This window comes from Cyprinus carpio, unplaced genomic scaffold (genome assembly GCF_018340385.1).
Source record: "Cyprinus carpio isolate SPL01 unplaced genomic scaffold, ASM1834038v1 S000006605, whole genome shotgun sequence".
Classification (NCBI taxonomy): domain Eukaryota; kingdom Metazoa; phylum Chordata; class Actinopteri; order Cypriniformes; family Cyprinidae; genus Cyprinus; species Cyprinus carpio.
The window spans coordinates 27,037-51,603 of record NW_024879249.1 but is presented as its reverse complement, the minus strand read 5'-3'; the positions used below and the strand labels follow the sequence as shown (position 1 = coordinate 51,603).

The 24,567-nt window shown below is 38.0% G+C and overlaps 1 protein-coding gene and 1 pseudogene across 1 annotated transcript; one reads left to right on the top strand and one right to left on the bottom strand.

Moving 5' to 3' along the window:
- Positions 1-313: 313 nt before the first annotated feature.
- LOC109088164 (leucine-rich repeat-containing protein 74A-like) lies at positions 314-9,238 on the bottom strand. Its single transcript, XM_042754867.1, is given in 14 exon segments — positions 314-637; positions 640-1,010; positions 3,139-3,224; positions 3,683-3,787; positions 3,890-4,033; positions 5,284-5,379; positions 5,641-5,835; positions 5,916-6,001; positions 6,087-6,168; positions 6,879-6,928; positions 7,008-7,101; positions 7,190-7,297; positions 7,370-7,548; positions 9,172-9,238. Coding segments are annotated over 14 exon segments (1,854 nt in total). The 3' UTR covers positions 314-446.
- Positions 9,239-13,345: 4,107 nt separating this feature from the next.
- Positions 13,346-23,112, top strand: LOC122144165 (annotated as a pseudogene).
- The last annotated feature ends 1,455 nt before the right edge of the window (positions 23,113-24,567 follow it).

Genomic DNA, 24,567 nt, shown 5'->3' with positions numbered 1-24,567 from the left:
GAACGTTTTTGAAAATTAGATATAGATGACTGGCTAATTCCCTTATATAAAACATTGCAATAGTCAAGTCTTGATCATATCAAAGCATGGATTGCAATTTCATATTCGTTTAGTTAAAAATGTCATAAGAGATTTGGAGTTTATCCTTTTTTAATTTTCTTTCGGCCTGCCTAAGCTTGTCTACAATGCCGTCTATCATCATATAACCAGGGATTAGAACAGTTTTTACTACATTTACTATTTAAACACATCTTTACAGGTTTAAATCTTAACAGATGAAGATGTTCATTCACTTCCATGTCCTGAAAAAAAAACATTGTTGGACACATTATAATCCTCTCTAAACATTGTGACAAAATCCATACAAGAAGAAGAAAAAGGCCAACGAAAATGTCCTTATTCACTGAAAGTCTTCATCACCACAAGGACACCATGTCCATTTGGTGTTATATCTTTTCTTTTCTTTTCTTGGTCTTCTTTTTCTTCCCCCTTACCTCTTGTTTTACTGTTTGGTCAGTGTTTAGCGCGGGCCTGGATCTGGTCAGGTTGGCTGTGGGGCGAGTTTTACTGCTGGACACGCTTGGGTTGGACCTCGAGTGCATTCCCTGGGCAGAAGCAGGTTTGCTGGTGATGGTTTAGGGATGCTGGCGAAGAGATTCGGCTGGGAATACGAGCGCATGCCTGGTGAGCTCGAGGGGTTCCCTATCATAGGAAGATGCACATGCTCGCTGCTCATGTTATTGACAGAGTAGCGGCTGCTGTTGGACATGATTATGTGATGCCAGGAGCTGAGCGGGGTGGCAGAGAATGGCTGAAGCCCGCTGGAGTCCTCTTTGGCAGCACCTGGTGATATTATCATGGAGCTCCGTGGAGTGACGGCCTCTACGGCGCTCTCAAAGGTTTTTAGGATCCTGTCGCTCTTCTGCTTCTCCTTCTTCTGCCGGGACTCCACTTTTCGCAGTTGGCGCCTGTGGTCTCGCATCATCTGTTTCCTAGTGTCTGCCAGGCCTCTGTAGGGTAGCGAGACATTCATTCAGCAATAGTAACTGCACCGTGAACGTCTTTTTTCTCAGCAATGTAATATAGACCTAAAACTCCTAGGCTGTGTTTACACCGCAAGGTACAGTTCCAATCTTTTGACCAAACCTGCCTTTTTACTTTCAGCTTGTATCCTACATCTGTGTTTTCATTAATCTCCATCTCAAACTGAAGATTTCAAAGTGAACGCCACACTGCTCCTCAGGTTTTGAATGGTTTGCACAGATGTGAAGTGTTGGTAAAATCTAGAAAGCAGGATTGGTGGAACTACACTCTTGGGAATCATGGGTTCAAAGTATCCGCTTCAACACTTTCTTACACGAAACGAGGACAACTGTGCAATCCCTGTGCACAAATGTGTCATCGCACACTGAATCAGATATACCCCTTTAGACTTGGGTCAGATGTTCATATGCCGGATATATGTAAAATATTGGATAAAAAATAACATATACACATAAAATATACACACATATCATATATATAAAAAACACATTTAAAACAATATTATATTATACAAAAAAAACTCATCATCTTTTTTTTTTTTCTTCTATTTACATGTGTGTAGCAAAATCTCTGTAAGATATTTTGTACCTATGTAAACACACCTCTAGTAAACTAAACTGGCATAAAGTTGGCTTGACGTTGGACGTTCGATATTCGCAAATCTAGGGACTGTCTCTAACATTACAAGCGAAACTACTATACACTTCTCTAACGTCAGTAGCATGCAAGGAGAATGACTAACAGTCATGAAAACAACTGTTAACTGTTCGTCCAGGTGTCAACTATAATGCACACCTTTTATATTTTTTGATAATTATTAAAATAAACTGTAAATCAAATGGAAAACAATTGCTACTTTTCATTAATGAATGGACTTTTAATAATTATCAAAAAATATAAAAGGTGTCCATTATAGTTGACACCTGGACGAACAGTTAACAGTCGTTTTCATGACTGTTAGTCATTCTCCTTGCATGCAAGCCAACTTTATGCCAGCGTAAAACTAAAATTGTCACAAAACTGAGTTGTTAGCAACAAGTTACCACCGAATTCAAATTAATTGTGAGTCAAGTTTCTTGTGTGCTTCATGTGAGGAAAAGGTTGAGTGTACAAAAAAGAGAGAGTACAAAAATGTGTGCAAAAGGGATGGACAATGAGATACAAGCAAAAAACCAACACAAATGTAGGCAGTGTCTCCACTGTGCTGAGACTGACACTGTCATTCTGTCAGTGTGACAATACTCATCTTTAATATTTCTTTCATCATTGGCTGATTTCTCAACTTAATGTCACTTGTGTGATAGTCCGGTAATAAATTCTTGCATTTGTCAAGCTTTGGTATTTTTTTTGTCGAGCACCCAACTTGAGCATTTTGCCAGAGATTTGTGTGCTTTTGTTTTGTTTTTGCTGAGTATTCAATGCAATAATGCCTAATCCACAAATGCTCTTTAATCAGTTAAACTGATGGAAATGCACAAACATGAAAATGAGAAAAAGTAGCCTTGGCAACTAGCTGAAATATTTAATTCTTTTAATTTTTGTATTTTATTTTTTGTTAAAATTAGTTTATTTCAAGTAACATTTTTTTAATGGTTTTGGTTAACTATGATAACCCTGGTACACACTAATCACTGAGTCACTGACTTAAATATCACTACTTTCTGCCACTCTCTGAAGTCAAGTGGTTTTTAGCGTGTACTCAGCTACTGTCCCTGAAAAGAAGGTGACATAATTATAACATAAAAAAAAAACAGCTAGCTAGCACTAACAAAAGCTTCAAGGAATATACTTTCATGCTTACTGTAATATTGTAGAGCTGATGTTTGAACACTGATGTAGAGCACTAAAAATTAGTAACTTATGAGTTTTCCTTTACTGCCTATGTACTGTAGACATATGACATAATGCAGCTCTCTATGGTATGGATCAGAGCTTATGATTTATGATCATGCTCAAGTTTGTAAACATGATCATAAAGTTGCATTATTGGAGAGAATTGTCCAGGTGCATGGAGTCTGTGTGCTTTGTCATGCATTTGATAATGAATGTCTTCTTAGCTCAGTGTTGAGGGTAGAGCGGTAAGAGCGAGCTGACCTGTAGTCCACTATGCCTGTTCGGTCTCTGTCCAGTCTCTGAATCAACTCCTCAATCTGGAACTTCTCCAGTGGGATGCTGGATTGCTGGATCAGATACAAAATGTCAAAAATAAAAAGTCATTTGACATTTTTATTCACCACCCTCCGTAAATTCGGTTTTGGAGAGTCATTCATTCAATGGATAACAACACTATACACTTCTCCAAGGGCCGCAGTCATCACAAATGGGATCACTTCACCAAGCTTCACTCTGCACCAAGGAACCAGACAGGGATGCCCTCTCTCCATCCCTCTTTGCCATATTCATCGAACCACACGCAGCAGCAATACGCCAAAACAATAAAATTAAAGGAATCCAAGTCAACAACTCTCAACACAAAATTAGTCTATATGCAGATGATTTAGTGTTATACTTACCAACTCCATCCCAATCACCTAAACAAGAAATCAATACCATCAACAAATTCTCAAAAGTCTCTCACTACAAAATCAACTGGAATAAATCAACTATGTGTGGGACTTTCTCAGACCCAGGTCAATACCTGAACGGCTTTCCTGAAGTCTACGACAGGAACACGCATTGTCCCGTCCTTGTCGATGTTACGGAAGAAGTCCCACAGGCGAAGCTTGCGCTGATCAAGGTAATCCTTCCAGAAGACAGTTCAGCAAATGCAGAGAGACAGCAGATTTGAGAAACACATAAATGCAGATGACAGCGGATTTCATTCTCACGAGTGTAGACTATGTACCTGAATGACTTTCATGGGGTCAATGCGTTTGCGAGGCTTTTTGGCGATGAAGCCTCCAACGCCTCCATACTGCACCTCCAGACTGGGATGTTCCTGACAGATCAGCTCCAAGAGCTGCACGAAGTTCTCATTCACCAGCACGTTCTACAACACATCTCAAATGAAAGAAAACACGTTATGCCAATTCTAGATTTTATTTTTTATTTTTTTTATTATTATTAACTGGTAGGTCTGTCCCATAGTTATCACAGTTAGAACAGTAAAATAAATACAGGACAAAACACATCCTGTAAGATCTTTGATGATGTCAGAGGTCATATGTCCAGTCAAACTCTACAGTATTTTTACACAAATTCAGTTCACATAAAAAATGACAGGTTAGATTTATGTAGAAAATATGGAATCCTGTATAAGACCACTTGTATGATCCTATGAATATGATATTTTATAATTTTATGTATCTCATGCACTGTCATGTTTTATATATATATATATATATATAAATTTTATTTATTTCATTTTTTGTGTGTTTTCTTTATGCCTTCGAGGTGTAAGCACTCTGATCTTTTGACGTGACTAAGCTTCAAGTATTGTGTGTATGATTTTTGACATCTTTGTTTCAGACTGATAGATACAAAGTATTTGGTAACATTCTAGATTAGGAAACACATATTAACTATTAACTTTCTCTCAATAAACTTCTATTTTGCTGCTTATTGATAGTAAGTAAGGAAGTTGTTGTAGTAGTTATGTTTGTGTATTGGGTTAAGGGATCTAAAATATAGTCATGCAGAATAAGACATTAATGTGTGCTTCATAAGTACCAATAAACAGCCAATATGCAAGTAATATGCATGATAGCTAGTGAGAATTGGTCCTTAAAATAAAGTGTTACCATCAATTTATTCCCTCATTTTAGTAAATCATGTTGTGCAGGGCTGCATAAACCAGCCCCAAAATTATATATAATATATGCAGTTTTAGTTTTTTTGTGAAAATCACTTTTTCTGATCGACCACAATCACGGTATCTGTGTCTAATCTGTGTCTCAGCTGCGGCACGTTTCTTTAAAGACCACAGAGAATACGCTTTCAGCTGCATGAATAATGTGCCGTTCTGCCTTGCGGTGTCCAGTGCTCGTTTCTTTAAGGTACAGAAGATATTGAAGTCTGAATCAATGCACAACTCATAAGCCTAATATTTTTAATATTCTGGAATAGCAACAGTAAATGCATAATGCATAATAATTAGTGTTTCCGCTTCTAGTCACAGTTACAGTAATTACAGTAAAGGTTTAAGTGATAAAGCTTAAGTTATAAATAACAACAGCTCTGTTGATTATAAAAATGTATATTTATACTGTGCATTGTGTGCCATGATGCTCCTGCACTCACGCATATGTTGATCTCCTCGATGGCAGTTTTGGGTGTGTTCTTGACCACATTGATCAAAGTAAGAGCTCCCTCCACTGTCAGTGAGTTATACGCCAGCTGTAAGAAAACAGTTATCATTATCACACAAGACACTTTCAACATCTGTGTGAAATAAATGGGATTCTGCCTTAAAAGGACTCAAATTTGCTATATTTAGTCTATGATATCTGAGATGCCCTGTAACATAATTTAATTGCTCATTATTCAAATGAGTTATTGCATATGATCATGATGCACTGTACTCGTGCAATGTTTAAAAAGGTGATTCTAATCTAATTTGACATAGTATTATTCGGTCTAAAGAGCCGTGTGACGCACCTGCAGCACTCTGAGCGTGTCGTTGGCCTCCAGGCCCTTACACAGCAGGCTCGCTCCTTCATCGCTGATGCGGTTGTTGTTGAGGTCCAGGTGAACCAGCGTATTGTTGAACTTTAGCGCTTCACCCAAAGCCAAAGCGCCCTCATTTCCAAAGCCATTAAACGAGAGGTCTAAGTGTTTCAAAGTCGTGTTGACCTGATGACAGAGAAAGACAGCGTGACTCTCTGTGACACTGAGCAGTATGTGTGTGTGTGTGTGTGTGTGTGTGTGTATACCTTCAGTCCAGCACAGAAAGCTACAGCTCCTTTCATTCGCAGATCATTCCAGCTCAGGTCAAGAACTTCTAAACCGTCATTATTTGCTGCACGAACATACATGTATTTATTGTGCTTGCTTTCTTTGTGTCGTGAAGTCTAACTCTCACACATCAGGCGTGTCGTATTCACCTATCATCTGACCCAGATGTTCACCGCCTCTGCCGCAGAACTGATTGTGACTCAAATCCAGCTCCTTCACTCTGTAGTTGCTCTGAGAACATACAGATGTTTCTATTCTCAGGAACTAGAGTTGAGATGTATTCAGTTTCTGTAACTCATGCATCAGGTGCAGTGTGTAATTTCTGCAGAGAAAATCCTCAGAGCCCGATCAAAAACACTGTGTGTTATCAGGATACTTTGTTGTAGCTCATCAAGAGAGTGTATTAGACCAGTTTGTGCTATGCTAAACTAAACTACATTCATGCATTTGACAGACACGTCTATCAAAAAAAGATTTGCATAGCATTAAAGGTACACATTTGATCAGTTCTGGCTTTCCCTGGGAACTGAAGCAGTGACCGTGTTGTTAGTGCCATTGCTCTACTGTATGAGCGACAGGAAGACTTTTTAATAAGTAAATAGCAATGTAATTGCATAATTTGGCTAAATGAGTGATGTAATTATTTATATTTTGTTGCAAAGCAACAAACATGTTTTTTCCAAATCCATATGACTTCCCTTTTTCTGTGAGACAAAAAAATAAGTTATTTTGGGAATGGTCTCAACTTTTAGTCCATATAATGGAAGTCAATGGTCACCAAAACGGTTTGGTTACCATTTGTGTATTGCTGAAGAAAGAAAGTCCTATGGATTTGGAAAGAGGTGAAGGTGAGTAAATGATGACAGAACTTTAATCTTTGGGTGATTGATCCCTTTAATTACATTTGTTTGGTATAAACGGACTGTGGTGCATGAACTTACAGCAAACGCATCTGCAAACCATCTGGCATCATCTTCAGCAAATTTATTCCCTGTGAACATAAACAATCTGTGTCACTGCGATTCAGGTTTTTCATATGATCGTGCTGTATGCACATATGCATGAAATACCCGACAGTTTTAAGGATTTAATGGAAATGTTTTCCAGGAGCATCTTTGCGACGCACTCGGCTCCAGCAGACTGAAGATGATTGTCAGAGAGATCCTGGAAGACACCAGAAGTTAACATTTTGCTTCCCTCTAGTGGACAAATGCATCACAGCAGGTACATGAGAACAGTAGGATGGACTTACAAGATTGTGAATGGTGAAATTGGCCCTCAGCATCTCCATGAGATATCTGGCTCCTTCGGCTAACAGGAAGTTGTCTGCCAGCTCCAGGGTTGTGGTGTGCATGTCTGTCTACACACACAGAGCGTCTGAGATCAGCATCAGCTGCAGATCATCACAAACATCAGAGACGGTCAGTCTTACCACGAGCGCGATGGCCAGGGCTTTTGCTCCCAGAGGACCGAGTCCGTGATGGTTGAGGTTAATGGTGGCAGAGCCCAGGTTCCTAAGGAAGTATCTGACAGGAACGACTCCCACCAGCTTAGCCTGCAGGTACAGTTCTTCAGTGGACAGATCCTCCCTGATGAGCTTCAGCTCTGATACTGCAGAAAAACACCACAGCCGTAACATCAGCATGTGAAATATTCTCCAGCGTGACGTTTGATGCGAGGAAATACGATGCACCGTTTATGGTTGACGTTCCTGATAATAAGAATGCAGTTACACGCATTTATGATAGAGTTTCTATTTCTTTTGTTTTGCGTTTATATTTTTGAACTGAGCTAAATGTGCTGCTGTTGTTTTTGCTGATTTGATCCACACAAGAAGAACAGAAGAAAGAAAATCAAGATGAAGCCAGTGTCTCCAGCTTTATATACATTACTGTTTAAAAGTTTGGGATCAGAATGATTTTTAATAATGAGTTCAGAGTTTCTTCTGCTCACCAAGGCTGCATTTATTTGATCATAAATACAGGAAATGTAATATTGTGAAATATTATTATGATGTAAAATAACATTTCTCTATTTTTATATACACTAAAATCTAATTTATTTCTGTTGATGCGCAGCTGTATTTTCAGCATCATTACTCCAGTCTTCAGTGTCCACATGATCTTCAGAAATCATTCTAATATGATGATTTATTATCAGTGCCGGAAAACTGATGGATAAAAGTTAAAAAGAAGAGCATTTATTTAAGATAGAAATCTTTTCTAACAATATACACTACAGTTCAAAAGTTAGGGGTCAGTAAATATTTTCTTCTTCTTCTTCTTCTGTTTTTTATTTTTTTTAGAAATTAAAAGTTTTATTCAGCAAGTATGTGTTAAAATTGATAAGAAGTGATAGCAAAGATTTATAATGTTAGAAAATATTTATATTGTGAATAAATGCTGTTTTTTTATTATTATTATTCATCAAAGAATCCTGAAAAAAGTATTGCAGTTTCTAAAAATATTTGGCAGCACAACTGTTGCCAACATTGATAATTCTAATAATAAATCATCATATTAGAATGATTTCTGAAGATCATGTGACACTTTATCTGGGACTGGAGTAATGATGCCGAAAATTCACCTTTGCATCACAGAAATAAATTATATTTTAAAGGATATTAAAATAGAAACCATTATTTTATATTGTAATATCATTTCGCAAGATTATTATTATATTTTTTTTCTATCACAATTCAGAGAAAGATGAAAAATTCACAATTACCTTTTTTAAAAAAGACATTTATTCAGTGACAGTAACAAGCTTCCAAAGAAGAATAATTTACATTTTGTGCCTAAACATAAACATAAACATTTAATTATTTATTTAGATTATTTATGCCTATTTTTCACTGATTCATTGAATGCATTGTTCCTTATACATATAAAGCTAGCTGCTTAATACTTTCAAAACAGACAGATTTTAATTACCACATGCGTTCCTTCCACCATGCTCCCAATGAAAATGTATTTATTACATGTGATTAAATATTACAAATTAAATAGTTGAAAGTTTTCTAAACTAATGGTACGACACGTATGATTACATGTTTATGGGTGATTAAAATAGTGAAGAATGAAATTAATTACTATACAAACAATTCGGTGTCATGTATGTGTCTGTTGTGTGGCCTCATTTCAAATGTGCACACAAAAGCCCGACCTTACCCTGAGCGTCCCGGCTCTGTGTCCCCTTGTCATCCCTCCAGAATCACATCGTGTGGATTCTCACAGTCGGTCAAGCTGAGGGAATCCAGAGAGAGACTGTGAACAACTGAAGTCTTCATCACCCCCCTCATCTTCTACATACAGTTATCAGTGTCATATGAAGGGCTGGTGTTGTCTAGTATGGAAAGCTGGTTTATATCTTAGCACAACAGGTGTATATGTGACACCTGCACTATCATCGGGACTGCTGGAATCCACCGTGCGCATGCGAAGAGAAAAGTCATTAAAAAATGCATGTCAGACACAGTCAGACGGAGACTCACTCGCTCCCTGCACAACCACTGAAACGTGCAGCCAAACACTTCAGAACTAGTGTCAGGGTTTGTGTGGTGTGCTGTCTGGAGTCATTTCTCTTTTTCTTTAAAAGTGCACGAACTGCATGAATGAAACACATTCGCTATAATGCAGTTGTCATGGCCACTGATCAGGTGATTTATCAGATCATTAAAACCATTGGATGAAATGAATCTCACGTATGTTCATGCTCAGGTCAAAACATTGTGATTAATCAAATATTTATTTATTTGGTTGTGTGTGGTGTTTGGGTTTATGTATCTGGCATGAAGAATCCAGGATGCATGAACTGAACAAACGTAAGCTTGAATGCAGTCTCACTTTGTATGAAAGTGTCCTGCCAAATGCATACATGTAAAAATAAAAATAAATAAATAAATAAATAAAGCCATAAATGTTTTGATCTGAGCATGAGATTTACTGGTATTCCATCTGAACAATTTCAAGGATGTCTTTTTGTCTTCTGAGAACTCTTTTTCAAGGTAGGAGGCCATCTCTTTTTCATTTTTTTGGCATAACTGATCAGTGGCTATATTTTTCATGTTTAATAATAATAATATCTTGGACGATGCATTATGTTTAAACTCATCACTTAATACTCTAGGTTGCAATTTTTAGTTTTTAAAGGAGGCATTTTTAACCCGTCTTTACCATACATGATGCTTTTATAGATAATATATAACAGGTATTGTAAGTAGAATAAATGTAACTTAACCAAAAACAAATTTTCTTTTTTAAAATTAAAACATTGTTTATCATGTAAAAAAAAATAAAAAGTAAATAAATCTTTAAAAATATCCTTATAGTTTCCTCAAGTTTTGGCACTAACTGCATAAATATCTTTCTTGGGAATAAAAAAAAAATTACATTATTGAATGTTGAATGTGTTCAAAGAGTCATCAGAAAGCAAAAATAATTCACCTGTACAAAAGTTTGGGGATAAAGATTTTTTTATAACATTTGAAAAATCAATCCAAAATATGGATTGTAATTCTTGTGTGTGAGTGTGTGGTGTTCTGTGTGTGTGTGTGTGTGTGTGGTGTGTGTGGGGTTGTGTGTGTGTGTGTGTGTGTGTGTGTGTGTGTGTGTGTATCAGTGTGTGTGTGTGTGTGTGTGTGTGTGTGTGTGTCTGTGTGTGTTTCAGTGTGTGTGTGTGTGTGTGTCAGTGTGTGTGTGTGTGTGTGTGTGTCTGGTGTCATGTGTGTGTGTGGTGTGGTGTGTGTGTCGTGTGTGTGTGTGTGTGTGTGTGTGTGTGTGTGTCAGTGTGTGTGTGTGTGGTGTGTGTCAGTGTGTGTCTGTTTGTGTGTGTGTGTGTCATGTGTGTGTGTGTGTGTGTGTGTGTGTCTTTGTGTGGGTGTGTGTCAGTGTGTGTGTGTGTGTGTGGGTGTGTGCTGTCTGTGTGTGTGTGTGTGTGTGTGTGTGTGGTGTGTGTGTGTGTGGGTGTGGTGTGTGTGTGTGTGTGTGTCAGTGTGTGTGGTGTGTGTGTGTGTGTGTGGTGTGTGTGGTCAGTGTGTGTGTGTGTGTGTGTGTGTGTGTGCGTGTGTGTGTGTGTGCAGTGTGTGTGTGTGTGTCCTGTGTGTGTCAGTGTTGTGTGTGTGTCTGTGGGTGTGTGTGTGTGTGGTCAGGCTGTGTGTGTGTGTGTGTGTGTGGTGTGTTCAGTGTGTGGTGTCGTGTGTGTCTGTGTGGTGTGTGTGTGTGTGTTTTGTGTGTGTGAGTGTGAGTCAGTGTGTGTGTGTGTGTGTGTGTCTGTGTGTCAGTGTGTGTGTTGTGTGTGTCTGTGTGGTGTCCGTGTGTGTGTGTGTTTGTGTGTGTCCGTGTGTGTGTGAGAGTGTGTCCGTGTGTGTGTGTGTGTGTGAGAGTGTGTGTGGTCTGTGTAGGTGTGTCCAGTGTGTGTGTGTGTGTTGTGTGTGTCAAGAGTGTGTGTGTGTGTGTGTGTGTGTGTGTGTGTGTATATATATATATATATATGTATATATTAAACATATTAATGACTTTTTGATTTTTAACAAATTCAAGGAAGACATAAAACAATCAAATTCAACAATAAACAACAAAAACATGAATTTAAACATTTGTGCTTACGTAGGCCTATATGAAATTTTGCCAGCAATATTAATAAATTAACAATGTATTCAAGACCTTTGCTAGTTTTGTTGTCATAACACACAAATAATATCATAGTTAACCTTCACTAAATTAAATATAAATGTAGCCAATTCCATTCAAAAGTTTTGGACAATTTTACATTTCAAAGAACAAATGATTTTCAGCAGCTCTCTCTCACTTTTACAAAAGGAACATGAATCATCAACATAAGAGTATCGTGAAAATTAATGATTGAAGAGGGTAAATAGTGTGCAACATTCAAAATGTAAAGTCCTACTTTTTTAGTTTTATATTATTAATACAAATAACCAAACAGTCTTCCAATTAATATGATCAATATAGAGTTCCAAAAACAAACAAACAGATCTCTAGGTGCTACGTATTATGTGTTTTTGAAAACTAGTTGTGTCATTGCATCATTTCGCGTTAGTTTTGGGAGGGCCGTGTTCTAATGGTCAGCTGGCGGTTGGGCGTGACGTCATGCCGCTGCGTGTGTCGTCATGCTGTGAACGCCGCGTCCCGTTCAGTGCCGTGAATGAAGAAGTTTCGCGGTGTCCCGGTGATCATGATCGCGAGTGTGATGTTTTACGCGCTGTATCCGCTCTCGAGGCTCTTCGGCAGGGTTTTCAGGTGAGACGCTGGCAGTGCTTCGCTGCGTGTGTGTCGCTTGTTGATGAGGAGCGCGTGTGACTGAGGATAAATAAAGCGGAAGCTCGTCTGATTATCGGTGACAGTAACCTTGATCAGTTCCGCAAGTGGCCTCGCTAGTTGTCACACTGTTTTTTTTTTTTTTTTAGGTTGATTTGTTTTCGAACGTTTCTTTATTGACAGAAGCCATATATTATTTTATCAACAACAAAACTATATAATAATAATAATAATAATAATAATAATAATAATTAATGAGGTTTTTTGTTGGGAACCTGCCATTAAACACTTTTTTATTTATTTAACAGTGAAATATTACAATATTAATATTTTTTATCTGTTTTTTATTTAGTATTTTTTATTTAATAATAATTATAATAATGCTGTTGTTATTTTATAGCCAAATTGAAAATATACTCACAAAATTTGGGCCAAATTGTGCAGCCCTTCAAGAAGCAAACCTGGATTGTTTGTTTGTTTTGTTTGTTTTTTCAGAAAAACATTGCAATTAGAAGTTTTTTTTTCCCCCAATTTGTGCAGTGAAAATCGAAGTGTTTGAAACCAACCTGCAGCCCACCGCTAGAGAAAACAAACATTTTATGACTTTTTATTCAAAACCCTCAGATTATAACAGCTTCCCCACGTGACAGCTAGCCCCTGACACTGTGACGTTCTCACATATTTCAGTTAAGCAACTCACATATGATCTCATCATATTTTAGAAACGGGGAAATTGCATGTATTCGTATGGTGCAGTGGGGACGGAGTCAACTTTTTTAACATGCCCCTGCCCTGGTACTTATTTATTTGTAATTTTTTGTAGTTTTTTCAGTACCAGTAACTTCAGAAAATGTTAATTTTTCCAAATAGATCTGTGACTTCTATATCTTCTCTCTCTCCACAGAATTGTGGCACAAGGGCTCCATCTGTGTACGTTAATGGCAAAGAGGTTTGGGATGGTGGCGGTGCTCTTTCTGGACAGCAGCAGACGGGCCTGTTACTGCAGTGGGACAGCACGGTAAACACATCCACCGGTCCTGATCCAGACCACACGGACACACTGAGAGTCCTCACGGAGCGCTGGGAAAGAGACCAGAGGAGGTTGAACGAGGAGGGAGATGCATGAAGACATGCACAGACCTCTGCATTACGTCTATCAGATGGAAGCTCCTGCAGCATCTTTGTGTGATGGAAACACTGGTGTGAGAGTGTGTCTGCGGTCAGAGAGGACAGACAGTGACGTAACCCTCTCAGAATCAGCGCTCAGTGGTTTAGAAGAAACAGATGATGGAGATCCTGTGATGAATGAGTCTGTGTTTCCCAATATTTGAGTTTCAGAGACACTCAGACATTGATAACATGGTCTCTGCATTCAGCCAGCTTGGTGTATGTGATGACCGTTGAGGTGGATTCATCCACCGCTCTTCCCAGCGCTGACATCTTCCCGGGGTTTGATTCTGACGCTGGGAATGAAGCGCTTGGGGAGTCCAGTGTTTGATTTTGGCGGCTTTGCTTGCAGACTCTCAGCAGGTTCAGACACCAGTGGAGCCCATCGGCTGGCACTTTCCCGTAGGCCTCGGGCTGTCCCAGATGTGTTATTGCCCTTACGTGCAGTTTCCTGACGTCAGCTACTATCCTGCGCTTCAGGACAATAACACCATTGAAGGTGGGATCCCAAAATATACACTGCAAAAACACCAGACAAAAGTATGAACCTTTTGATCAAATGGTTTATGCTTCAATTACTGAAATTAGTTTTGTACATATAAATTGTCCTAATTAAAAAAAAATCTTTTGCAAAATTTAATGCAAGACACTGCAGGGAAACCCAGTGTTTTTCATGCACTGGTCAAATTTAAGATTTTGGTCTGTTTTGCTGCTATAACAAAAGATCACAGCCAAAATACACATTTAAGTGTTTATTTTAGTGCAGATTATCTGTTTGTGTCTGTAATTGTAAATTCCAGTTGACCTATCGGTAAGCCCCTCCCTCAAACACAGATGAGCCAATGGCATTTGAGTATCAGCTGCAAGGAGGCAGAACTCTGTCATATTTAGGTTTCAACGCCATAGAGAAACATTGGAAGATCTGAAGCTTTCATTAGTGTGATGGTGTTTATGCTACAAATTGTCAAAATGATGTGCCTTGGGTACTTATAAAACTGATTCCAGGTATCCTGAGAGGATGGGCAATAGAACTTATTTAATTCCATTTCTAAACCCAAATAAGACAGAGCAAAATGCCCCTAAGCATTCAACCCCAATCCCAATGAAGACGAAAACGTTAACGTCATACTCCTCATTAAGTTACAATTTTCGTCTGCTCAAGCAGAGTATTAATGTCATCTTGTGCTGCAAGGTATCTCTGGTGAAAACTAGCTAATGTTAAAGTTAGCGGGCACATATAATGTACCAACCATCGTGTAGATCAAAAACACATAAACGAAGGTCTACATTTCAGGTTTTCACACTGACTCTGATTGTTTTTTGACCGAGTAAGCAAGAGTAACTAATGTAACTAAAATGCTTACCGATAGGTCAATTAATATCTTTAAAAGGCAGTGAGTTTTTTTTTTCCTCACTTTTGCAAGAACCCTTGCTTCTCCCACCAAAATGTTTATTCCTATCTATATTCTGAAGGGTTTTATAGAGGGTTTGTTCACATTTCATTCACAATGATTTACAGGTTGCTGGTCATATAATTAGAATATCATCATCAAAAAGTTGATTTATTTCACTAATTCCATTCAAAAAGTGAAACTTGTATATTATATTCATTCATTACTCATTACATCACAGAGACTGATATATTTCAAATGTTTATTTTCTTTTAATTTTGATGATTATAACTGACAACTAAGGAAAATCCCAAATTCAGTGTCTCAGAAAATTAAGAATATTACTTAAGACCAATACAAAGAAAGGATTTTTAGAAATCTTGGCCAACTGAAAAGTATGAACATGAAAAGTATGAGCATGTACAGCACTCAAAACTTAGTTGGGGCTCCTTTTGCCTGAATTACTGCAGCAATGCGGCGTGACATGGAGTCGCATCAATCTGTGGCACTGCTCAGGTGTTATGAGAGCCCAGGCTGCTCTGATAGTGGCCATCAGCTCTTCTGCATTCTTGGGTCTGGCATATCGCATCTTCCTCTTCACGATACCCCATAGATTTTATATGGGGTTAAGGTCAGGCGAGTTTGCTGGCCAATTAAGAACAGGGATACCATGGTCCTTAAAACCAGGATCTGGAAGCTTTGGCACTGTGTGCAGATGCCAAGCCCTGTTGGAAAATGAAATCTGCGTCTCCATAAGTTGGTCAGCAGCAGGAAGCATGAAGTGCTCTAAAACTTCCTGGTATACGGCTGTGTTGACCTTGGGACCTCAGAAAACACAGTGGACCAACACCAGCAAATGACATGGGCACCGCAAACCATCACTGACTGTGGAAACTTTACACTGGACCTCAAGCAACGTGGATTGTGTGCCTCTCCTCTCTTCCTCCAGACTCTGGGAACATGATTTCCAAAGGAAATGCAAAATTTACTTTCATCAGAGCACATAACTTTGGACAACTCAGCAGCAGTCCCAGTCCCTTTTTGAAGCGAGACGCTTCTGACGCTGTCTGTTGTTCAAGAGTGGTGAAAACCCATGTCTTGCATACGTCTGTGCATAGTGGTTCTTGAAGCACTGACTCCAGCTGCAGTCCACTCTTTGTGAATCTCCCCCACATTTTTGAATGGGTTTTGTTTCACAATCCTCTCCAGGGTGAGTCTATTCCTATTGCTTGTACACTTTTTTCTACCACATCTTTTCCTTCCCTTCGCCTCTCTATTAATGTGCTTGGACACAGAGATCTGTGAACAGCCAGCCTCTTTTGCAATGACCTTTTGTGTCTTGCCCTCCTTGTGCAAGGTGTCAATGGTCATCTTTTTTTACAACTGTCAAGTCAGCAGTCTGCCCCATGATTGTGTAGCCTACAGAACTAGACTGAGAGACCATTTAAAGACCTTTGCAGGTGTTTTGAGTTAATTAGCTGATTAGAGTGTAGCACCAGGTGTCTTCAATATTGAACCTTTTCACAATATCCTAATTTTCTGAGATACTGAATTTGGGATTTTCCTCAGTTGTCAGTTATAGTCATAATATATCAGTCTGTGTGTAATGAATGAATATAATATACAAGTTTCACTTTTTGAATGGAATTAGTGAAATAAATAAACTTTTTGATGATATTTTAATTATATGACCAGCACCTATATTCATAATATTAGTGTTTTTACTGTATTCAATAATGAGATGTGTTCAAATGTCTGACTGGTAATTTAAGTTACACATAGACATCTTATGTTATATAATTGTTTTCCCATGTCTTAGTGATGTGGCGGGTGTGGGAGGACCTTAGTGAAACCCACACTGGCACCTGTGCAGACAGAGCTGCTGTGTTTGACTTCAGCATCATGTCTTACAACATCCTGGCTCAGGATCTGCAAGAAGCGAATCCACAGCTGTACACACACTGTCCAGAGGAAGTGTTTAGTGTGGGACCAGCGGCTCCGGACATCCTGAAGGAGCTCCAGATCTGGGAACCTGACGTAAGGCGACACGCAACCAAAAGCTAAAATTATAACTGCTGTTGATTCTAAGCAATATCATTATTTCCTCTTTTGTACAGATTTATTTGTCTTCAGGAAGCTCAAGAAGATCACTTCCTAGAGCAGATCTATCCTGTCCTGACTGACATGGGTGAGGAACGGAACATAAACAGCTGCCAGAATTATTGTGGGAACATGTGATGAACCTGCTGCTGATGTAAACCAGTGTCATCATAACATCATAGGCATCATAACAGTGTCATAACAGTCATCCATGTGACTGGTGCACTATAAGTCTTTTGAGGTCATACAATAGTGTTGTAGAAAGAGCAGGCCCAAATGTACAGCTGTACAGTAGATAAGATAATGACAAAATTTAATGCATAACAAAATAAATGACTCAATGTGTAGATAAAGACATGTCATGTCGAAGTGGGTGATAATATAGTTCACATTTTGCGAAGGATACAAGCAATCAAGCAGTTGAGATTTGCTGTGTAATGTATATTGCTTTAAAATGAGTGTGCTACATGTATGCAGATATGCTTATAGTATTTGTATAATATATTCAGTGTCCTGTATTGCAAACCTATTAATAAATTGCATTCCATGCTTCCAAACGCAGTATGAAAAGGGTCCAAAAAATCTGAAATGTTTCCTGTTTATAACAATTAACAATTGAACTTTTTTACCTAGGTTACACCTGCATCTACAAACAACGCACCGGCACTAAAAACAGACGGATGTTGTGGTGTTTATCGCAGCAATCGCTTTTACCCAGCTTTCCGTCAACCTGCTGGAGTTTCGCAGACCAGACTGCGAGCTGCTGGATCGTGACAATGTGGGCATTGTGCTGCTCCTCCAGCCGACGGCAGGGCAGAATGAAGCCTACAGCCCCATATGTGTGGCCAACACACACCTGCTGTTCAACCCCAGGAGAGGAGACGTGAAGCTCGCCCAGCTGGCCATCGTGTTCGCTGAGATCGACATCATGATCAAGAAATGCAGGAGTGAAGGAAGACGCTGTGAGGTGGTTTTATGTGGGGACTTCAACGCTTTACCCAACAGCCCTCTGTGGAATTTCATCACCACCGGACAGCTCTACTACCACGGGTTACCTGCCTGGATGGTGAGTGACCCGGTCACAGTCTTACATGACAGCCGGACAAACAGCGGTCCCACATTACATACTGAAAACCCAACACAGTCACAACGTTATTTATCAGAATGAAGTACAGTTTGTTGTACTAGCAAGAGATTTATATATTGTTGTTTTGTTCCATTAAGTGATTTTTAAATATCGGTCAGGCTTATTCTAGTAAGAGATTAAATTATTTGTTGTTTTATTCTATTAAGAGATTAAAATATCGGTTGTTTTATTCTGTTAAGTGATTTAAATATCGGTCAGGCTTGTTCTAGTAAGAGATTAAAATATTGGTTGTTTTGTTCCATTAAGTGATTTAAATATCGGTCAGGCTTATTCTAGTAAGAGATTAAATTATTTGTTGTTTTATTCTATTAAAAGATTAAAATATTGGTTGTTTTATTCTGTTAAGTGATTTAAATATCGGTTCAGGCTTGTTCTAGTAAGAGATTTAAATTATTGTTGTTTTATTCTGTTAAGAGATTTAAATATCAGTCAGGCTTGTTCTAGTAAGAGATTAAAATAGTTGGTTGTTTTGTTATATTAAGTGATTTAAATATCGGTCAGGCTTGCTCTAGTAAGAGATTAAAATATCGGTTGTTTTATTCTATTAAGAGATTGGTATATTGGTAAGATTTGTTCTAGTAAGAGATTAAATATCAGTCAGGCTTGCTCTAGTAAGAGATTAAATATTTGTTTTATTCTATTAAGAGATTTAAATATCAGTTGTTTTGTTATATTAAGTGATTTAAATATCGGTCAGGCTTGTTCTAGTAAGAGATTAAATTATTTGTTGTTTTATTCTGTTAAGAGATTTAAATATCAGTCAGGCTTGTTCTAGTAAGAGATTAAATTATCGGTTGTTTTATTCTATTATGAGATTGGTATATTGGTAAGATTTGTTCTAGTAAGAGATTAAAATATCGGTTGTTTTGTTCTACTAAGAAATTTAAATATTGGTCTCTTTTGTTGTATTAAGAGATTTAACTATCGGTTGTTTTGTTTTATTAAGATATGTAAAATATTAGTCGGTTTTGTTCTATTAAGAGATTTGAATATCGGGTGTTTTTGTTCAATTTAAGAGATTTTAAATATTAGTTGGTTTGTTCTGTTAAGAGATTGTGTCAAAAAATATGTTTGTATTATTAGTATTGGACACAACAAAAGATAGCTGAAGTGTTTCCCTCCTTTAACATTCGATCAGTCTGTTTGTTTTGCTATTCTAACTATACATGATTTTATTGTCATTTTATTTGATCGTTACTTTCCACCTTCATTTTTCGGCTGTTGTCTGTGGCACATCAACTGCAAATCACTGATAAATGACATCAGACAGTAAGATGGTGTACTATATTGTGTGATGGTAGAAATGTGTGTAACCAGTAGAGATTTCAGCTTTTTTACTTGCATGGATGAGATCAGTACATAAATATGGAGCTTTGCACAACAGAAGACATTTAAAGATTCCCTTCAGCTTTTTTTGTCCCATATTATAAAGTCGACAGGGTCCAAAACTTTCAAGCTCCAAAAGTGACAATCCATATGACATGTTTCTGCCAAGTCTTCTGAAGCAACGCAGATGATGGTGATCTGTTTTGTAGCATTAGTGTGACTGTTTTGAGTCTTTAGTTTTGAACTTGAGTGTTTCATAATGTGAATCTGTTTTTACACTGATGTCAGGCTGATTCATTGATTTCATATCACATGATCTTTTGATTGGAATCTATCAAGATCCAGATGAAAACAGAAATTAATCAAATGATATATAGAGGTTCTCGTTCACTGGATTATACATTATTTTTAAAAATGAAAGCCATTCTTTATATATTTTCCAGCAAAAAATATCTCGGTTGACATGATTACTGTTATATACTTCATATAAACAGTATGTGTGTGTGGTTTTCCCAGTCTTCGTGTTGTATTTGGATTGTGTTGTGAATGGACTGTGTGCTCTTGCAGGTTTCAGGTCAGGTGGATTTGTCGTATAAAGTCCATCACACGAGGCTTTTCGCCCCGTTGTGGCCCAGCATCCTCGGCATCAGTGAAGGCTGTCAGTACAGGCCTGACACACAGACCGCAGCTTCAGGTCAGCGCCGCCTCACATTTCACCCCTCAGTTTGGATTCCCAGCATGCATGTGTTTAATTTAGCTCATAGCTGTATGTTTCCAGTAGATAAACGGCAGTACAGCTCTGAGTTTCTGTGTCAGCTGCGATACTGTCCGGCGGCGTGTGTGCGGCCCGCTGATCTGGAGCTCATACCAGGAGTCACTGACAAAACACCAGGTGATAGACTCACTCTCCTCGTGTCTGGTGCACCGGCTGTGCAAGAGTTAAGCCGAGCCTAGTTTTAAAGTAACCTGGCACTGCGTTACAATTTACACACTACTGACTATTTGAGCATTGCACCTTTAACCTTAGTTGAAACTTAATGTGTGTATGCCATGTTGATGCGTCACACCTAGCCGGTTGCATAAAATAAAATGCTTAAGACTAGTCTTACAAGTTAGTCATCTGATTTATTCTTTAAGACTGGTCATAACTTTAAGTTGGTGGTATAAAAACGTAGACTGGACTAATCTGAGTTAAAAAAATCTGACTCATTAACCCTTGGTTAACTATTAGTTGGTCTAACTAGTTCTTTAGACAGTCTTAACATAGTGGCTAAATTTATGCAACTGGCAGGTCAAAACAAAAAACAGATGAGTCGTATCGGTTATATTTTATTATTATATTCAGAAATAATACCAGTAAATAAAACAATGTTCACAAACATTATGAACACCATAAACATGTATTTTTATCTCTCATCACTCCACAACAACTCCTTTCATTGAAGGTAATCGTCATATTATATGACCATGCATTACTTCACACAGAGCTTATGACCTACTAGCTGCATTCTGTTTTAAGAGAAAAAGTGGTGCAACAAGGACTGAGTTAGTTAAAAACGAACTAACTAGTAGTTACTAAGCCTTCAGTGTGGATTTTACTTTTTAATTTAATAACTTGCCAGATGGCTGGTGCAACCCAGAACTTCACACCGACTTCTGCATGTGTCTGAGGTGTTTGCAGTCATGTGTGCTTCCTGAAATATACTCTGTTTTTTACAGACCCAGAAGACATGGACATGTTTGGTCCAAGGTGAGCTAGCTGGTGTTCAGAGGTCTCTTGTCCACTGAAAGAACTACACTAACCATAATCCTGATCCATCAAGCAGAGAACCGGACTGAATGATGTGATGGAGGCCATTGTGTTTATATTTGAATATCTTGCAGTAAAACTATAAAATATATTGTTAGTATTGTTAGTTATATAGTCTATAGTGAGTAATTTTGTTTTGTACCATCATTTTTGATTCAGTTAGGCAGTGCATTTGAAGTGCTTCAGAGGATTGAAGTAAATAGTCTTGTAGTTTTTTCATCTGGTTGCTGGTCAGAACTCCAGGTTGTGATAAATGTCTGTGGAGGAAAGGAGACCGGTGTGAGATTGAGTCTCCTGCAGCAGCGGTCACGTCAGGTTCCTCTCATGAAAATCTGGTGTCTGGCAGGTTCAGACGCACATTACATCACGAGCTGAGCCTGAGGTCAGCTTACAGTCACGTCCAGCCCGACACGCACACAGCTGTGGTCAGCACGCTGAAACTCAGAGGGAGGAGCGGATGGTCGACTACATCTTCTACTCCACCCGCAGGACCGGCTCTGCTGCAGCTGAAGGTGATGCACTGAGCATATCAAATCAAACCAGGGTTATTATAGTTAACTACAACTACAAAAAAAAAAATGTGTAAAAAAAAAAAAAAAAAAACACACATTTTCGTTACTTGAAATAAAATTTTTTAAAAAAAGGCAAATTTCTTATAATTTTCATTTAGGTTGAGTTTAATGTACTAAAAATAAAAGTAATGGAAAACTATATGGACATTTAAAAAACAACAGTAAATAAAAAAAATATTTCATTCAGATATATCACACAACACAACAAAAAAAAATACTTTAAAATGAACATGAAAACAGAAAATACAAAAATAAAATATAATATAAAAATAATTACAAAATTTATAGTATGATCTCGGTACTAAAATATCACTGAAGCAAACATTCTAATTCTGACATTATCTATTGAGTTGGTATTTAATTATTGTTTGGGTATTAAAATCATTAAAGATTAATGTTATCTAGCAAAAAAATAGCAAAAAGCACATATCTAAGTCTCTAAATGATGAAGATGATTAGTACTCTGCTGTTAAACCTGTTTCACACTCAATCTGCTCCGTGTCTTCTGTCTCTGATTGATAGTTTAGAGTGTTTTATCCAGTAAAAGCTCTTTTAGTGTAATCAGCTTCAGCTGCTGCTTCTGGTGTCAGATCTGGAGTGATTTTGATCAAGTAAAGGTCAGAATAACTGCAGTAATATCTCCAGATGAACTCTTACTGGACTTTACTTGATTCTCCATCAATCATGTTTTAGAGTCTCAAATCTGATCATCAGGATCTTTTGAGGAGCGTTTGTTTCCAGAAGCTTTACTTTCACTGCTCCTCAGCGGAGGAATGATCTTCACAAGCCTCCATAACATCTCACATCTTCTGAGGAGCCTTTATTTCTTCATCTCTCAATCACTGCATTATATGTTTGGAGCATTTACATCTCATCTCATTAGTGGAGATAAAGAGCACAGACTGATATTCAGATCATTTCATGTCAATGTCTACTCTACTGTTAGAAAGCTCTCATTATTTACAAGCATCATAATTTCTTCTTACTACATATTTTTTCCTCAGTTTGAGTCTCCTGAATAAAACTGAGCTGATTTTTTTTGAGCCTCCATATTCTTCTCACTGTATCAGACTGTAAGAGCTGTAAAAGCCTGATGGATGTCTGTGGTGTCTGACGGTTCAGTAAAGTGCTTCTGTGTTGTGTTGTCAGAGAGCGCTGCTGGACTGAAGCTGCTGGGTCGTCTGTGTCTGCTGTCGGAGGCTGATCTCTGGTCTCTGCGAGGACTTCCGAACGAAACCTTTCCCTCTGATCATCTCAGTCTGATCGTCAAGCTCCAGCTTCCTCCTGTCTGACCACAGCTTTTGACAGATGTAAGGATTGGGCTTCTTTATCATTTTCATGGCCTTATGATTGGATTGTAAAAGAAAAAAAATAGATATTTTTGGGTCAGATGAATATTTTGTTTTCTGTTCAGTAACAGAACGAGTGTTTGCGTGTGAAATATTCTCCAGCGTGACGTTCGATGAGAGGAAATACGATGCGTCGTTTATGGTTGATGTTCCTGATAATCAGATGCGCAGTTATGCATTTCTTTTGTTTTGGGTTTGAATTTATATTTTGAACTGAGCTAATAAAATAACTACATGTGCTGCTGTTGTTTTGTGCTGATTTGATCACACAAGAAGAACAGAAGAAGAAGAAAATCGAGATGATGGTTTGTGTACATCCACATCACATGAGCTTTATATATGTTGTGGTCATTTTATTGAAAAACTTTACCGTACATAACTGAGAATGAAGAAAAAGCAATTGCTTTCAACAGTGTAAGAGGTTTGGAGAAGGTCAAAGTGAATCAGCGGGTGCTCTGAAGTGTGTAAGTGTGCAAATATACACCAGATTTAAGCTACTGGGCAAAAAAATATGTATGGTAAAATTCATCACAAGTTAATATCATCATTATTTGTAAAGTGCCTTTTCGACTGTTTATCTTTCATGCAGTGTGTCCTGTAGCTGTATGTGAACATCTGCAAAGTTGTGACGCCGACAGTGCACGATAGATAAAGTATTATCTGTCAAAACAAAGAGTCGGCTCGCAATCGCCGAAACGAGTCGTCAGGAATTTGAATCTTATTCTGTTAACGGCTCTACGTCACGAAGTAAAACACATTTGCATAATGTCCGTCTATTTTAAGCTTTAATCCATACAATCTCTTCTATTACAATTGACAAAGTCTCCAGGGCTGTTATTCTGTCAATTGGCGTTTAGTTTCAAACCCGCGCTGTACACGGTTAGACCAATCCAGAGCTCTCTTCGGCTCTGGACCAATCACAAAGGACTGCACCATCTGACCAATCACAGCAGTGAGGGCTTACAGAAAGGAGGGGTTTAGAGCACGAGTCGTTTATTAATCTTTTAGATATGAGGTAAAATTAAATCTATTTTCTGAGAAAACTAACATGTTTTTTGACCTTGCATGCATGTAAACCTGTTTTAGGAGACTCATTAAACAATACTAGCAACCTTAAAAATGGCATAATAGGGGCACTTTAAGATTAGTGAACTACATTAGTTAATCTATAGTTAGCATTGTTTTCATCTTCAAGATATATTATTAAAATCAAAAGTTGTATCTCTTAATATTATTTAAATTAGTCATATGATGTTTCTAAAAATAACATTATTTTGTGTATTTGGTGTAATGAAATGTGTTTAAGTGGTTTAAGGTTCAAAAAACACATTATTTTCCACATACTGTATATTATTGATTCTCCTCTATGCCCCTCGTTCTGAAACACATGATTTTTACAAAGCTCATCGTTCTGAAAAGCGAAGGTGTACTGTGATTGGCCAGCTATCCAGTGTGTTGTGATTGGCCGTATGCCTCAAGCGTGTGACGGA